Genomic DNA, 14,153 nt, shown 5'->3' on the forward strand with positions numbered 1-14,153 from the left:
AAGCCCCTGTCCCACTTACATGTCCTTGGCACGTTAATTACGCGACCTGGTGGTCGGGTTGAGGCGCGACGGTCCCACGAAGGTCGTGCGCGATTTCATGCGCCCGCACAGCCGTGTGGAGCGCATGACGTCATTTGAAGATGGACACAAAATGCAGGAGTAACTCAGCGGGACCGGCAGCATCTCTGGAGAGAAGGAATGGGTGATGTTTCGGGTCGAGACTCTTCTTCAGTCTGAAAGAAGGGACTTGACCCAAAATGTCACCCATTGCTTCTCTCCAGAGATGCTGCCGGTCCCGCTGAGTTACTCCAGCATTTTGTGTCTATCTTCAATTTTCTTGGCCCCGCTTTGTGAGTAGAAGTGGGGGCGGATCCGGACCGCAACGGCCGTGAGCCCCAGACCGAGTTCGGCGATCGTTTGCCTGCTTCTGCTGCTGTTGGAGGTGAGACGTTGCGTCGCGCCAGGGTCTTGGGCCTGTCCCACTTTGGCCGTCAGTTACGCAACAGGCCGTTGGCGCGCGAAGATTTCGTTTGCTACAAAAATTTCGGAGCCCCGCGCGATGTCGCACACAACTACATACCCCTCCGCGCTTCTCAGTGGGACCGGCCCCGCGCTGCCATACGATGCCCGTGCGCCTCAACGCACCGAGGAGGTTGCGTAATTTGCGTGCCAAGGACACGTAAGTGGGACAGGCCCTTAAGTCGCACCTGAAGGACAATGGTGCCCCAGTTAACGGTAAACAAACAACACTTTCTCAGTTATTTTTGTATGCGTGATTAATAATCAGATTTATTCCACTCAATTCACAGCTTGTCATGTGGGGTTTCACCTCATGACCTCCGAATTACTCCTCCAGAATGCTCTGCTAGTTAGAAGTGCTGAAAATGGTGCTGATTTATACGAGGAATTACACGCTAGTAAACCTGTCCATCCACCAGTAGGTGGATTTCTGACTTCGAGGAACTCAAAATACAGCTACCTCAGGATTTAGTAGCAATGAATACTATGACCTTTTTCCACTGTTGAATCTGAAAAATGGGAACCAGCAAATTTTGTCTGAATTAAATACACCTCAGATCATCCTGAACTTGCTTTCAAACCCCATCAACATTTTACCCTTCATAAGCCTTCAGCAGTTTTATTGCAGCTAATGCGTCATTTGCATAGAAACAATAAAGAAGTTGCTGAGGCTGAGCACACACTTACACTGAGTAATATAATTATATTTAATAATAGATTTTATTTCCAATGTCATACCTGTGAATAAGACAAATATGGTTAGAGGGGCATATTAATGGCCAATTTATTAATCTGCATGTTATTATCAACTCTAAGCTACCTACACAGTTCATTGGTTCTAAGACATTAGTTAGAAGAAGTCCATGTTAATAAGCGGTCACAAATGTAAATATGATCAAGTTTTGCAGGGAGTCATACAAACCCTGACAAAGGCTGACAGCTGCCAAAATTAAAGAGATGCAACTTCCTAATGGGAAATAAATATCTCACACCATGCAGCCACTGACATGTAAATGTGATATACAGTATATTGTATTGTATTGTATTGTATTCAAATTTATTGTCATTGTCTCAATTAGAGACAACGAAATGAATTTTCCTTACAGGCAGTATCATAAAAATAAATAAATAATAAATAATAAAACATTAAAAATAAAATTGAATTTAAAAAATTGAATTAAAAAAAGAAAAGCACAAACACAGAAAGTCCACGACACAACATAACACAGTGGCACCAAGGTGAGGAAGGCACCATAGTCCAGCCAGCCTCCCCTCCGATCTTCCCAGATGTTCATCCGTGGTCTGGGCCTTCCTAGCACCCTCAGTCGCCGCACCGGGCGGCCCGATGTTCAGGCCCTCACGCCGGGCTGGTGGAACGCCGACGCCGATCCCCGACGGTGAACATCCTCCTCCTCAGCGGCCCGGACCTCCTGATCAGCCGCCTCCCGCAGCCGGAGTCCGCAGCTCCCGAGTCCACAGGCCGAGCCGGGCGGAGTCGCAGGACCCCGCGTTGTTGATCAGCACCGCCCGCGTTGGGAGCCCCGCGAACCACAGCTCCATGATGTCGGTGCAGCAGGTCCAGCACTCCGGGCTCCAGACGGCGATCCCCGGTAAGGCATCGCCAGCCCCGCGATGTTACAGCGCTGTCCCGTCGCTGCTGGAGCTCTGGTCGATCCCGGCAGGGAAGGCCGCGCCAATCCAGTAGGTAGGCCGCTGGGGGGGGTGAGGACGCGACTCGAACGCGTCCTCTCCAGGAAGCCACCGAAGGACGGTATCCCCCTTACCGTGCCCTCTTCCCCCACATAAAGACATTTAAAAAAACATTAAAAACACACTTTAAGATAACTAAAAAAAAAAAAAATATATAGTCTGGTGAAAAAGAAAATCCATTTAATTCAATTTCCAATTAAAGGCAATAAACGAGTTATCAGCTCCTTTCCCAATTGCGTTTAACCTCAGTTAATGCAGTTCAGTTTAGTTCTATTCTGGGTTTTGTTACAAAAACCTAAGCCATAAGTGTTTCCTCAGTTCTGAAGCAACTCTAAAAAAACTAGCAACATACAGTGCATTCAGAAAGTATTCAAACCCCTTCACTTTTTCCACATTTTGTTACGTTACAGTCTTATTCTAAAATGCATCAAATTCATTTTTTTTAATCATCAATCTGTACACAATACCCCATAATAAAAAAACAAAAACGGGTGTTTAGAAATGTTTGTAAAGTAATTCAAAATAAATAACTGAAATATCACATTTACATAAGTAATCAGACCCTTCACTCAGTACTTTGTTGAGGCACGTTTGGCAGCAAATACAGCATCAAGTCTTCTTGGATATGACGCTACCTGTATTGGCACACCTTTTATTTGGGTAATTTTTCCCATTCTTCTCTGCAGATTCTCTCAAGCTCTGTCAGGTTGTATGGGGAGTGTCGATGCACAGCTCTTTTCAGGTCCCTCCAGAGATATTCAATCGGGTTTAAGTCCGGGCTCTGGCTGGGTTATTCAAGGACATTCACAGATTGTCATGAAGCCACTCCTACATTGTCTTGGCTGTGTGCTTAGGGTCGTTGTCCTGTTGGAAGGTGAACCTCTGCCCCAGTCTGAGGTCCTGAACGCTCTGGAGCAGGTTTTCATGAAGGATCGCTCTGTACTTTGCTCCATTCATCTTTCCCTCAATCCTGACTAGTCTTCCAGTTCCTGCCGCTGAAAAACATCACCACAGCATGATGCTGCCACCACCATGCTTCACTGTAGGTATGGTATTGGCTAGGGGATGAGACGTGACACTTGGCATTCAGGCCAAAGAGTTCAATCTTGGTTTCATCAGACCAGAGAATCTTGTTTAGGTGTCTTTTGGCAAACTCCAAGCGGGCTGTCATGTGCCTTTTACTGAGGAGTGGCTTCTGTCTGGCCACTCTACCATAAAGGCCTGATTGGTGGAGTGTTGCAGATATAGTTGTCCGTCTGGAAGGTTCTCACATCTCCACAGAGGAACTCTGGAGCTCTGTCAGAGTGACCATTGGGTTCTTGGTCACCTCCCTGACCAAGGCCCTTCTCCCCCGATTGCTCAGTTTGGCCAGGCAGCCAGTTCTATGAAGAGTCCTGGTGGTTTCAAAGTTCTTCCATTTGTGAATGACGGAGGCCACTGTGCTCTTCGGGACCTGCAATGCAGCAGAAATAGTTTTATACCCTTCCCCAGATCTGTCTCTCGACACAATCCAGTCTTGGAGGTCTACGGACAATTCCTTCGTCTTCATGGCTTGGTTTTTGCTCTGACATGCACTGTCAACTGGGGGACCCTATATAGACAGGTGTGTGCCTTTCCAAATTATGTCCATTCAATTTAATTTACCACTTGTGGACTCCAATCAAGTTGTAGAAACATTTCAATGATAATCAATGGAAACAGGATGCACCGAAGCTCAATTTTGAGTGTCATAGTAAAGGATCTGAATACTTATGTAAATTTGATATTTCAGTTATTTCTTTTTAATTACTTCTGCAAAAGTTTCTAAACACCTATTTTCGCTTTTATATTATGAGGTATTGTGTGTATATTGATGATTTAAAAAAATAGATTAAGGCTGTAACATAACAAAATGTGGAAAAAATGAAGGGGTCTGAATACTTTCTGAATGCACTGTATGGTCTCCATGGTGAATTCATTTTTGAGCTAAAAATAAAGCAGGCTTTCTCTGGAGTTACAGGAGCAGGATGTGATCAATAAGTCATTACTCAAACTCAGTGTTCACAGGGTTTCATTTTCCACTCTTCCTTTCCCCTAATCTCACGATGGTTCAATGTGATCCTGAGAGTTCAATTATTCCATTTCAAAAATATTCACTTTTCCTGGAGAGCTGAAGCTACTTTTCTACTTAAGAAAATGACAACACCATAATCAAATGTCAATTATAACTGTGCATCAAAGAACAATCACTCATCTAACACTGTCCTTGTTCTGTTCCTTGAAAGTAATACTATAGTGGCATCACCCCCTGCAGGGCAATGGGTATGGATCGCGGAGTTCTCCAATAACTAGGGAGTCGGATGTGCAAGTAATGGTTTTGTACATTGCCAAGGCATACTGATGTTTGAGTGAAGTTCTGAAGACTAGCAGCAAACTCTTCACCTTTCTAATGTAAACTGCAGATGCTGGAATCTTTATTAAAAAATAAATTGCAGGAGGTAGTCAACTGTCAGGTACTATCTGTGGAGGGAAAAGAACAGGCATGGGTCAGACCCATCTTAAATTCTTCCAGCAGGTTTTTACTAGAGACATCACAGTGCACCTCTCAGCTCCCCTCTGCAAATGTAGGCTGACTCAGCCAACATAGCACATTCTGCATTCCAATCATCCTTGGGGATAAAAAGTAATTTTAGCAACATCTCAAATTGTCTGCAATGTCATCTATCTACCCAAATCTTTTCTTGTTAATCTAAATTCCCATGACATACCAGCATGCATTAACATTTGCACCTTTGTCACTCTCTGTTGCCATCTTCCATGAATAATTTTACACAGACAACTAAAATGAAAGCTGGAGACTCAAGAGACTGCAGATGCTGAAATCTTGAGTAATAAAAATAACATCCTGACGGAACTCAGTCAGCCAGCTAGCAACTATGACGGGAAGATGACAATCCATCTTCTCTCTCCACAGATGCTGCTTGGCCTGCTCAGTTCCTGAGATGAAAGCTGTTTAATCCTTTGGTTTGTGTTTGACATTGGGTCATCCATACATCTGAGTGACAGAAATTAAGTGGGTAAAGCAAGTGTCTCATGAAATACAAGTTCATTCTTCAATGAATTTAAAGCTTTGTCCTACAGGAGTCCAAAGAGTCCAGCATAAAATCTACATTACAGTTAATTGTAAAGACAGTAGGGCACAATTGCTCAACAGCATCTGGAAAATCATACTTTATCTGGTGTAAAACAAAAATACTAGAAGAACTCAACAGGTCAGGCATCATATGTGGAGGGAAAGGATGGGCGATGTTCCGAGTCAGAACCCTTCTTCAGACATCTGGCTGGAACTGAATCTGATCAGCTTTGCATGCATGATACATCAACATCACCTTCAAGCTTCCTACTAACCCAGAGATACTGCATAAGTTAGCAAGCTTGGTAATAACAATTTGCACCATAAGGCTAATAGATAAATCTCTTATGATGATATCTATTATCTTCGCTGAACTTTGTAGCATTAAACATGCTTCCTTCACATCTGGTGCTGAGATAGCCACTATTTCACACATCATAGAATGCTTGTTTTAAAAGAAATGAGAAGTAATTGTTAATGATCGCAAAGTTAGTACACAACTTTGCTTCATTCCATTGTTGTCATAAAATAATTCAGATTATTTGTTATCATACATTACAGTTTCGTTTAGTTTTCAGTTTAGAGATATAGCAGGGAAACAGGCCCTTTGGCCCACTGAGTCCATAACCGACCAGCGATCCCCGCACATTAACACTATCCTGGACACACAAGGGCCAATTTTTACATTTATACCAAGCCTATTAACCTACAAACCTGTACGTCTGGAGTGTGGGAGGAAACCGAAGATCTTAGAGAAAACCCACGCAGGTCACAGGAGAACGTACAAATTACATACAAACTTGCCCCCATAGTCAGGATCAAACCAGGGTCTCTGGTGCCGCAAAGCAGCAACTGCACCGCTGCGCCATCATGCCTTTGTAACATTCTCCAACTGTATCATAATGTCCAGGCGTTTGATGTATAATTAAACTGTGGAAAACAAACTGACTTTGACTAAAAAAAGTGACAAAGTCTGAAGAAGAGTCCCAACTTGAAATGTCACCTATCCACATTCTCCAGAGATGCTGCCCAACCCACCGAGTTACTCCAGCACTTTGCTTCCTGATTGTGTTGGGGAGAAGGGATGGGTATGGGGTGTGAATGTGCTTCTTCTCTCACAGAAGAAGTAATGTACAAAAAAAGACACTAGAGACTGCTGATACTGGAATGCTGGTTCCCTCTCCCTCATCTACTCCCATCTTGCCTCCACCCTTCCCCAATGCTTCCTATCATCACCTGCCTAACTTGTCAGATTCTAATATTGTTAGGTTTTGTGTTTCTGCTTATCATGTTCAAGCTGCTGTCACCAGCTTCACCCTCCACTTCTCCCAAATGCCTCCATCTATTTTTTTTTTGGTCTGTCTCCACCAATCATCTAGCTGTAAACAAAATGCTGGATGAATTCAACATGTCAGGCAGCATTTGTGGAGGGAATGGAAGGGTCGGGACGCAGGTGATTCTGCATAAATCTTTAGCACTCGGCCAGGGACACCATCTGGGCTGGACACTTTTCGTGAATTCACCCGCTTGAAGGATGCTCTGATGTTGGCTTCAGAGACTGAGGTCACATGGTCACTGGGGCTAGGGAGGGTGGAGTATGTGTGTCAATGGTCACCTTTTCAAAGCATTCACAAAAGCATTTAGCCCATCCATCAGTGATGCATCACTTGTTCTGTCTACAACCAACTCTTGCCTCAGAAATTACCTGGATCTGCTTCAATTTGGCTCTTGCCACAACATGTCAACAACAGATGCTATTTCACTACCTCTCCACTCTGATCTCGTCCATCTGGACAACAGAAACACACATGTCAGGCCGCTCTTAAAAAAACATAGAAACATAGAAATTAGGTGCAGGAGTAGGCCATTCGGCCCTTCGAGCCTGCACCGCCATTCAATATGATCATGGCTGATCATCCAACTCAGTATCCCGTACCTGCCTTCTCTCCATACCCTCTGATCCCTTTAGCCACTAGGGCCACATCTAACTCCCTCTTAAATATAGCCAATGAACTGGCCTCGACTACCCTCTGTGGCAGAGAGTTCCAGAGATTCACTACTCTCTGTGTGAAAAAAGTTCTTCTCATCTCGGTTTTAAAGGATTTCCCCCTTATCCTTAAGCTGTGACCCCTTGTCCTGGACTTCCCCAACATCGGGAGCAATCTTCCTGCATCTAGCCTGTCCAACCCCTTAAGAATTTTATAAGTTTCTATAAGATCCCCTCTCAATCTCCTAAATTCTAGAGAGTATAAACCAAGTCTATCCAGTCTTTCTTCATAAGACAGTCCTGACATCCCAGGAATCAGTCTGGTGAACCTTCTCTGCACTCCCTCTATGGCAATAATGTCCTTCCTCAGATTTGGAGACCAAAACTGTATGCAATACTCCAGGTGTGGTCTCACCAAGACCCTGTACAACTGCAGTAGAACCTCCCTGCTCCTATACTCAAATCGTTTTGCTATGAAAGCTAACATACCATTCGCTTTCTTCACTGCCTGCTGCACCTGCATGCCTACTTTCAATGACTGGTGTACCATGACACCCAGGTCTCGCTGCATCTCCCCTTTTCCTAGTCGGCCACCATTTAGATAATAGTCTGCTTTCCTGTTTTTGCCACCAAAATGGATAACCTCACATTTATCCACATTATACTGCATCTGCCAAACATTTGCCCACTCACCCAGCCTATCCAAGTCACCTTGCAGTCTCCTAGCATCCTCCTCACAGCTAACACAGCCCCCCCAGCTTAGTGTCATCCGCAAACTTGGAGATGTTGCCTTCAATTCCCTCATCCAGATCATTAATATATATTGTAAATAGCTGGGGTCCCAGCACTGAGCCTTGCGGTACCCCACTAGTCACTGCCCGCCATTGTGAAAAGGACCTGTTTACTCCTACTCTTTGCTTCCTGTTTGCCAGCCAGTTCTCTATCCACATCAATACTGAACCCCCAATGCCGTGTGCTTTAAGTTTGTATACTAATCTCTTATGTGGGACCTTGTCGAAAGCCTTCTGGAAGTTCAGATACACCACATCCACTGGTTCTCCCCTATCCACGCTACTAGTTACATCCTCGAAAAATTCTATAAGATTCGTCAGACATGATTTACCTTTTATAAATCCATGCTGACTTTGTCCAATGATTTCACCACTTTCCAAATGTGCTGCTATCCCATCTTTAATAACTGACTCTAGCAGTTTCCCCACTACCGATGTTAGACTAACTGGTCTGTAACTCCCTGTTTTCTCTCTCCCTCCCATCTTAAAAAGTGGGGTTACGTTTGCTACCCGCCAATCCTCAGGAACTACTCCAGAATCTAAAGAGTTTTGAAAGATTATTACTAATGCATCCACTATTTCTGGAGCTACTTCCTTAAGTACTCTTGGATGCAGCCTATCTGGCCCTGGGGATTTATCGGCCTTTAATCCATTCAATTTACCCAACACCACTTCCCGGCTAACCTGGATTTCACTCAATTCCTCCAACTCCTTTGACCCGCGGTCCCCTGCTATTTCCGGCAGATTATTTATGTCTTCCTTAGTGAAGACGGAACCAAAGTAGTTATTCAATTGGTCTGCCATATCCTTGTTCCCCATGATCAACTCACCTGTTTCTGACTGCAAGGGACCTACATTTGTTTTAACTAATCTCTTTCTTTTCACATATCTATAAAAACTTTTGCAGTCAGTTTTTATGTTCCCTGCCAGTTTTCTTTCATAATCTATTTTTCCTTTCCTAATTAAGCCCTTTGTCCTCCTCTACTGGTCTCTGAATTTCTCCCAGTCCTCCGGTATGCTGCTTTTTCTGGCTAATTTGTACGCATCATCCTTCGCTTTGATACTATCCCTGATTTCCCTTGTTATCCACGGATGCACTACCTTCCCTGATTTATTCTTTTGCCAAACTGTGATGAACAATTTTTGTAGTTCATCCATGCAGTCTTTAAATGTCTTCCATTGCATATCCACCGTCAACCCTTTTAGAATTAATTGCCAGTCAATCTTGGCCAATTCACGTCTCATACCCTCAAAGTTACCTTTCTTTAAGTTCAGAACCATTGTTTCTGAATTAACAATGTCACTCTCCATCCTAATGAAGAACTCAACCATATTATGGTCACTCTTGCCCAAGGGGGCACGTACAACAAGACTGCTAACTAACCCTTCCTCATTACTCAATACCCAGTCTAAAATAGCCTGCTCTCTCGTTGGTTCCTCTACATGTTGGTTTAGAAAACTATCCCGCATACATTCCAAGAAATCCTCTTCCTCAGCACCCCTGACAATTTGATTCACCCAATCTATATGTAGATTGAAGTCACCCATTAGAACGGTTTTGCCTTTGTCGCACGCATTTCTAATTTCCTGTTTGATACCATCTCCAACTTCACTACTACTGTTAGGTGGCCTGTACACAACACCCACCAGCATTTTCTGCCCCTTAGTGTTTCGCAGCTCTACCCATACCAATTCCACATCCTCCAAACTAATGTCCTTCCTTTCCATTGCGTTAATCTCCTCTCTAATCAGCAACGCTACCCCACCTCCTTTTCCTTTCTCTCTATCCCTCCTGAATATTGAATATCCCTGGATTTTCAGCTCCCAGCCTTGGTCACCCTGGAGCCATGTCTCCGTGATCCCAACTATATCATAGGCATTAATAGCTATCTGCACATTCAACTCATCCACCTTATTACGAATGCTCCTTGCATTGTGACACAAAGCCTTCAGGCTTGTTTTTACAACACTCTTACCCCTTATACAATTATGTTGAAAAGTGGCCCTTTCTGATTTTTGCCCTGGTTTTGTCTGCCTGCCACTTTTACTTTTCACCTTGCTACCTATTGCTTCTACCCTCATTTTACACCCCTCTGTCTCTACGCTCACACATTTAAGAAACCCTTTCCCTTTAACTCCATCCTCCACTATCCCATTCGACACCCCACTCCCCTTATTCAGTTTAAAACCACCCGTGTAGCAGTGGCAAACCTGCCTGCCAGAATGCTGGTCCCACACCTGTTAAGATGCAATCCGTCCCTTTTGTACAGTTCCCCCTTACCCCAAAACAGATCCCAGTGATCTAAGAATCTAAATCCCTGCCCCGTGCACCAGTTCCTCAGCCACACGTTCAGGTCCCGTATCCCCCTGTTCCTGCTCTCGCCAGCACGAGGAACTGGAAGCAAACCGGAGATAACAACCCTGGAGGTCCTGCTTTTCAGCATTTTTCCGAGCTCTCTAAAGTCACGCTGCAGAATATTCATCCCCTTCTTTCCGACATCGTTTGTGCCGACATGCACTACCACTTCCGGATGTTCACCTTCGCCCTTGAGGATTTACTGCACTCTGTCCGTGACATCCTGGATCCTGGCACCAGGAAGGCAGCACACCATCCTCGCATCCCGTCTGTTGCCGCAGAAACCCCTGTCCGTACCTCTCACAATGGAGTCTCCCACTACAATGGCGTTGCCTGCCTTAGGCCTTTTTGGTTCTGGCTCAACAGCCCTATTCGCATCGCAAGCCAGTCCGCCGCTCAGTGTAAACACGTCTTCTGTCCCGACAGCTTCTAAGTGGGTGAACCTGTTCACAAGAGGTCCAACACCCAGGGACATTGGCATGCCATGCTTCCCTCCCTTTCTCTCTGTCTCCCACCTTCTCTCTTCCAGTACCTTAGGTGTAACAATCGTACTGTAGGACTTGTCGAGGAACGACTCCGTTTCTCGGACGAATCGGAGGTCATCCACTTGCTTCTCCAGTTCCCCAACACGGCCCTTCAGGATCTCTACCTGGATGCACTTCTCGCATTTGTAGCAGCCAGAGGAACCAGCGGTGTCCTTGACCTCCCACATACTGCAAGCATCACACTGAATCAGCTTGCCTGACATCTCCTTCTTTCGTCTCTACCTCTCAAGCGTATTGCGTGGTCTCCTCTCCGAAGACTCTTGAGCCAAAGACTCACACTTTTCTCACAGGGCACTTCCCTCACAAGGGCACTCCCTAAGAGCAGTCTTGCTTAAATTGACTGATAAATTGCCTGATTTACCAATTTACAAACCAAATTCCTCAGTTTTCAACAGTTTTCCTGGCACTGACTCACTTCTCTCCTCCCACTTGGGCTAGAGCCAATCAGTTGTATCTCTTGCCCCACTTGGGCTAGAGCCAATCAGTCGTATCTCTTGCTAATCTCCTGCTGCTGTTGCTCCAAAAGCTACAGCAGTTCTGAGTAAAGTCTGCCTGTCCTTGGCCTCTACTTTTCAACTTTCACCCCTCTGACTCACTTCTCTCCTCCCGCTTGGGCTAGAGCCAATCAGTCGTATCTCTTGCTAAGCTCCTGCTGCTGTTGCTCCCAAAACTACAGCAGCTCTTCATCTACTACAGCTCAGTGTTCACACAATCATCCCCTCCAGACTCATTACCAAAATATCAACAAATCACATGCAGCAGAAATTTGCCCTAAACTATTTACAGTGTCCAAACAAAATTTCAATTTGCTACAAATTCTTTTTTCACAGAATAGATGGAAAGAAATCACAGTGCACTGATTTTAACAAGAATGTTGCAGATTTACTACAAATTCACAACATGATAAATTGAAACTCTTCTAACAAGCAGACTTTAAACAGGCTTACATTTACATCTGAAGAATTTGACAAATATTTTGCCATTCATAAACTCATGAAAACCTTATTGTGCGTGATTTAATCACACGATGAGGATGAGATTTGGTGTTTCTTTCAAGAAATCCAAAACTAATCATAGAATTTTATCAGGAAGAAAGTGCCCTTTAAATCCCATAATACTGAGATGCATTAAACTCACAAATCAACCTGTCACTTTCAATTGACCAGAATGCGTGATATTTTATCACAGTCTTAGCCTGTCTAATAACATTGGTGCTTCTGTCACTTGACTCAATGGCTACATAATTCATTACTGGCACATTGGGATTGATGGGTGCGGCAACACACCAAGATTACTTTATTATGATCTCGTCCCACCATACCAATGTTCGAGAAGGAGAAGAACACCATCATTTTGGGACCCAATTGCTTGCAGCTTCATTCGCTTGTTAAATGTCCCGTAAGACTCTACCCAAGAGTATTAGTACAAAGAATGCAGCAGCTTAAAGATGATCGTCTTCCCAGTACAACTGAAGGAGAGGAATTAATGTGGTCTTGCTACGTACACAGAGAAGCAAAAATAACAAAAAATACTGTTGTCCATAGAAATGCACATTTGGGCACCGGCAGGACTTACTGTGCATAGAGTCTCAAATGTGTTGGGCATCACAAACGATCCATCAAGGCCAAAAAGGAAGATGGATGCATAAGAGAGCATTCCCCCAAGGATAATAAGGTTGTTCATGTAAGGGCTGGACATCTTTATCAACCTGAGAAAGAAACAGATATTTTGTAATTTTTAGTTCTCATAAAGCTATTCCTTAGTTTTTAGAAAAGACTGGTCTTTGCTACACAAGAATCTCTGAATGATAATCAATATTTAACTATTTAAAACATATTCCTCAACAAGTTTGGATAAAGGTATTTGAGATATGTTCTTCCAGCTTGCAATTTGAGAAACATAGCCAATAAATATAATCCATAAAAGGACACAAAGTGCTGGAGTATCTCAGTGGGTCAGGAAGCATCTCTGGAAAATGTTGATTTTCGGGTCTCGACCCAGAGATGCTGCCTGACCTGCTGAGTTACTGCAGCACTTTGTGCCCTTTTGTGTACACCAGCATCTGCAGTTCATTGTTTCTACAAATATAATCCATGGACCATCTCACAACATTCTGGAAAACAAATCTTTTTGACAGATAAAGTAAATTAGTTGTAAACTAATTGCCCAGCAGGAACTCTTGGGAACAAAATGGCACTTCCAAATATTATTATTGCATCTTGGAGATAATGACAGAAAAAAAGCAACCTATTATTAACATAGAAATATAGAAACATAGAAAATAGATGCAGGAGGAAGCCATTCTGCCCTTCAAGACAGAACCGCCATTCATTGTGATCATGGCTGATCATCCACAATCAGTAACCTGTGCCTGCCTTCTCCCCATATCCCATGATTCCGCTCGCCCCAATGGCTCTATCTAACTCTCTTTTAAATTCATCCAGTGAATCGGCCTCCACTCCCTTCTGTGGCAGAGAATTCCACAAATTCACAACTCTCTGGGTTGTTTTTTCTCATCTCAATTTTAAATGGCCACCCCTTTATTCTTAGACTGTGGTCCCTGGTTCTGGACTCCCCCAACATTGGGAACATTTTGCCTGCATCTAGCTTGTCCAGTCTTTTTATAATTTTACTAGACCAAGGGGGACCCGTTGCAGGGGGGAGGGAGCTGCGGTATAGCACACACACAAACCACCCCCCACACACACAGGGGGGAAGGGGGGGGTGAGAGAGTGGCTGGTCCTCGGGCAGAGCGGTCAGCTGTGGACGAGAGGAGCGGCCGGTCGACTGTGTACGAGAGGAGCCATGGTGATGTCATCCAGCTTGTTAGATTTTTTAAAGATGTCAGATTGGAGAACAATTTTAGTAAAAAAACTCTGGAAATAATAAATCAAATTTTCAGATGAGGGGATTTTTGAAATCATGAGGTAAATCTCTACCGGAATATGTAAAATTTCACCATTACCGTTTCGTGTTTTCGACGAGATGCGAATCAAAGAAAAGTTTCAAGCAAGCAAGCAAGCAAACCCAGAACTCAACATCCAAGATCAGAGATTTACATTACAATATATATTTCTATCAGATCCCCATATAATCCTTCTAAATTCCAGTCTTTCCAGTCTTTCCTCATATG

General features: G+C 44.0%; 1 protein-coding gene across 1 annotated transcript in view; it reads right to left on the reverse strand.

The window, feature by feature from the left end:
• gabbr2 (gamma-aminobutyric acid type B receptor subunit 2) overlaps window positions 1–14,153 on the reverse strand; it is a 759,033-nt gene that overhangs the window by 155,977 nt on the left and 588,903 nt on the right. The window contains exon 11 of the mRNA XM_033042801.1: window positions 12,596–12,728. Within this exon, the coding sequence (XP_032898692.1) occupies window positions 12,596–12,728 (133 nt within the window). The remainder of the gene's footprint in view (window positions 1–12,595; window positions 12,729–14,153) is intronic.

The sequence above is a fragment of the Amblyraja radiata genome, chromosome 2 (assembly GCF_010909765.2).
Source record: "Amblyraja radiata isolate CabotCenter1 chromosome 2, sAmbRad1.1.pri, whole genome shotgun sequence".
In the NCBI taxonomy this organism is placed as follows: domain Eukaryota; kingdom Metazoa; phylum Chordata; class Chondrichthyes; order Rajiformes; family Rajidae; genus Amblyraja; species Amblyraja radiata.